This window comes from Pinus tabuliformis, chromosome 2_2 (genome assembly GCF_031772625.1).
Source record: "Pinus tabuliformis cultivar Carrire ecotype Pingquan chromosome 2_2, CPIR1, whole genome shotgun sequence".
NCBI classification, from domain to species: Eukaryota; Viridiplantae; Streptophyta; class Pinopsida; order Pinales; family Pinaceae; genus Pinus; species Pinus tabuliformis.
The window spans coordinates 1,197,196,766-1,197,199,462 of NC_142300.1; the positions used below are offsets into that span (position 1 = coordinate 1,197,196,766).

General features: G+C 32.7%; 1 protein-coding gene across 1 annotated transcript; it reads left to right on the forward strand.

Moving 5' to 3' along the window:
* Positions 1 to 538: 538 nt before the first annotated feature.
* On the forward strand, positions 539 to 1,854 carry LOC149197789 (18.1 kDa class I heat shock protein-like). The gene is made up of 3 exons (XM_089408797.1): positions 539 to 598; positions 1,125 to 1,350; positions 1,583 to 1,854. The coding sequence occupies exons 1-3, from the start codon at positions 539 to 541 to the stop codon at positions 1,852 to 1,854; spliced, it is 558 nt and encodes a 185-aa protein (XP_089264923.1).
* Positions 1,855 to 2,697: the final 843 nt, after the last annotated feature.

Here is a 2,697-nt window from a genome sequence, read left to right on the forward strand (position 1 = left end):
TATTACTTTTAAACATTACACATGTACATAAATTTAAGATTTAAATATAAATTCTCTTAAAAAAAATCAAAATATAACCTAAGTCCATAATATTAATATTTAAAGGGAAAATAACATATAATTTTTTCAATTTCCATTTTTTAAGCCGGTTCATTAATAAATTTCTGGGTTCTACAATCTGTCCACTTTTCCCAGATTTAAACCTTAAATTTCACAATTTCTGCAAATTTCATATTACTTCTGCAAATTTCATATTACTTCAATTAACAATTTAGCTACCCAAAACCTCAAATTTCATTTTATCTTAATTTCATATTACTTCAATTAACAATTTAGCTACCCAAAACCTCAAATTTCATTTTATCTTAATTTATTAGGCTAATTATTAATCTCATCTTTATCAAAATGAATTGAACTATTAAAAAAAACCCTTGCTAACTCATTTGACTTCCCTCTATAGGCTAATATATCATTTATTAATATAAACCATATTTCTTTTTAATAAAAATACCTTTGTTAATATGGGGAAGAGAAAGTCATGGCGTGCACAATTACATTGCCTACTGAGTTGCGAAAAATATTTTGGTTTAAAAGACCTGTGAGTCCAGCAATATGGCATGCACATTGTTCAGTGAATTATAGAAAATTATTTGGCACAAAAGGTATGGTTCAAAGTAGCTGAGCAATGATGTGTGGCCAAGATCTACACAATAAACGGTTACTGTTTGTGGAAACAAATGATTTAACCTGCACTTCAGGTTGTGGATGGTCTGCCTGTAAAATATACGCTGAGTTCCAGTCATTTCTTTGATACGCTGCCAGTTACCCTGCATGCACCCAGCCAACCTCTCTCCAGGCCACCCAAACGACGAACGTTACAAACTCCAGGCCACCCCAAACGTTACAACCTCCAATTCACCTTCACATTCTTCCCCAGTTCTCTATATATTACATGCCCAGCAATGCAATATTTGCTCTGCGTCTTTTGTTACCAGCAAATTGGTTGGTGAGGACTAATAGAGCCCGTTTTCTTTCTTTCCAAGTTTTTTATTTTTCTTGTTCCAGAGATTGATGCTCAATAAACTTAAAGCTTCTCTTTACTTTGTTTGTTCCTGTTATTGCAGATTACATTACTTTGGCTTCATCAACAATTGAGAACCATGTCGTTGGGACCTTTGCTTGGAAGTCGGAGGGCGAATTCTCCGTACCACAGCTCGGATGTGTTGGATCTCTCTGAATTCATGGACTTGTTGGCTTCTAACAGGCCGTCCAATGTCCTCGAGAATTTGCAGCTTCCGGTGGACTGGAAAGAGACCGCAACGGTACATATCATTAAGGCCGATATTCCTGGTATAAAATATATTTTTGTTTTGGTTTATCAGAATTTTTTTTTGTTGAAGTGAGGCTTCTGTGATCCATCAGATTTTTTTTATTATTTAACGTTATTTTCGAATTTTTTTTGACGGCGTTCATGTCTGTAGAATTCCCAAATATTAAATAAATCTGCAATCGACTTAATCTCACCACTTCATGATTACGATAAATCTGCAATCGACTTAAACTCACCACTTCATGGCTACAGGTTTGACAAAGGAGGACATTAAAGTTGAAGTTGAAGAGCGCAAACGAGTGTTGAAAATAAGCGGTGAAGTATCGAAGAAAGAAGTGCAGAAAAACGAAACGTATCTGTATTTAGAAAGAATGCAGGGAAGTTTCTCGCGTCGTCTCAGGCTCCCTGACAATTGTGAGATCGACAGGGTGGAGGCAAAGATGGACAAGGGTGTGCTCACCGTTATTATCCCCAAGACGCCTGGTCGAGAGCCCCGTATCAAGACCATTCAACTTTCTGAGTGAAAGGGAGGGAGGGGCGACGGAAAATAATTTCAATACTAGCTGGCCTGGCATTAGTAATAAATAAAACGGAGGGATATATGTATATGTATCTTGAAGTTTTTGTTTATATTCAGTATAGTGAAATGTGATTTATTAATAATATATAATTATTTTTGTTTTCCAAGGTGATGCAAATTTATTAGTTTAAAGTTAAAAAAAGTGGGTCTAATGATCAATAGCATGTGTTTCCTCTTAAGAGGTTACAGGTTCAAAACCAGAGGGAGTAGAGTATGTATGCCTTCGTAGACTTAGCAGTCAAATCTCTGTGCGGAGGTGTTGTCCCACAAACAAGGGGGTCTCAACACCAATTTGGTGTCTGACTTTATATATATTTACTTCCTCTAAAAGCTTTATATACAAACAATTTGTAATTTTTCATGGTTTAAGTTGTATTTTCTTATGAATAAAATGGATTCAACATTTTCAAAATTTATTTAGTCATAATGAGAATACATAAAATTTTAAACAACTTTTTTTTTTTTCCAATTGCTTCATATAATTTGATTATTTTATTTTTCTATAAAACTGATATAAGGTTATGTTGTTTGATATAAATATTTTATATGGTTATATTTTATGATTGAAAATAAGATTGAAATATTTTTATCATTTAATATTTTTAATTAAATAAACCAAACAAATATATTTATTTTCTTAATTTTTTATTATTTAAATATATATCTTTTAAAAAAACATGTGCAAAAATAAAATTATGCATCTCTCACATTAAACTATACAATACAGTAAACCTTAAAATTATGCATCTCTCACATTAAACTATACAATAAACCTTTGAGCTCAACA

What these genes read in the sequence shown, in the direction of transcription:
- LOC149197789 (XM_089408797.1), top strand. Translation starts at nt 539, where the DNA reads ATGGCGTGCACAATTACATTGCCTACTGAGTTGCGAAAAATATTTTGG. An exon ending in TATTTTGGTTTAAAAGACCT is followed by an intron (nt 599 to 1,124) that starts GTGAGTCCAGCA and finishes CTGTTATTGCAG; the next exon opens with ATTACATTACTTTGGCTTCA. An exon ending in CATTAAGGCCGATATTCCTG is followed by an intron (nt 1,351 to 1,582) that starts GTATAAAATATA and finishes TCATGGCTACAG; the next exon opens with GTTTGACAAAGGAGGACATT.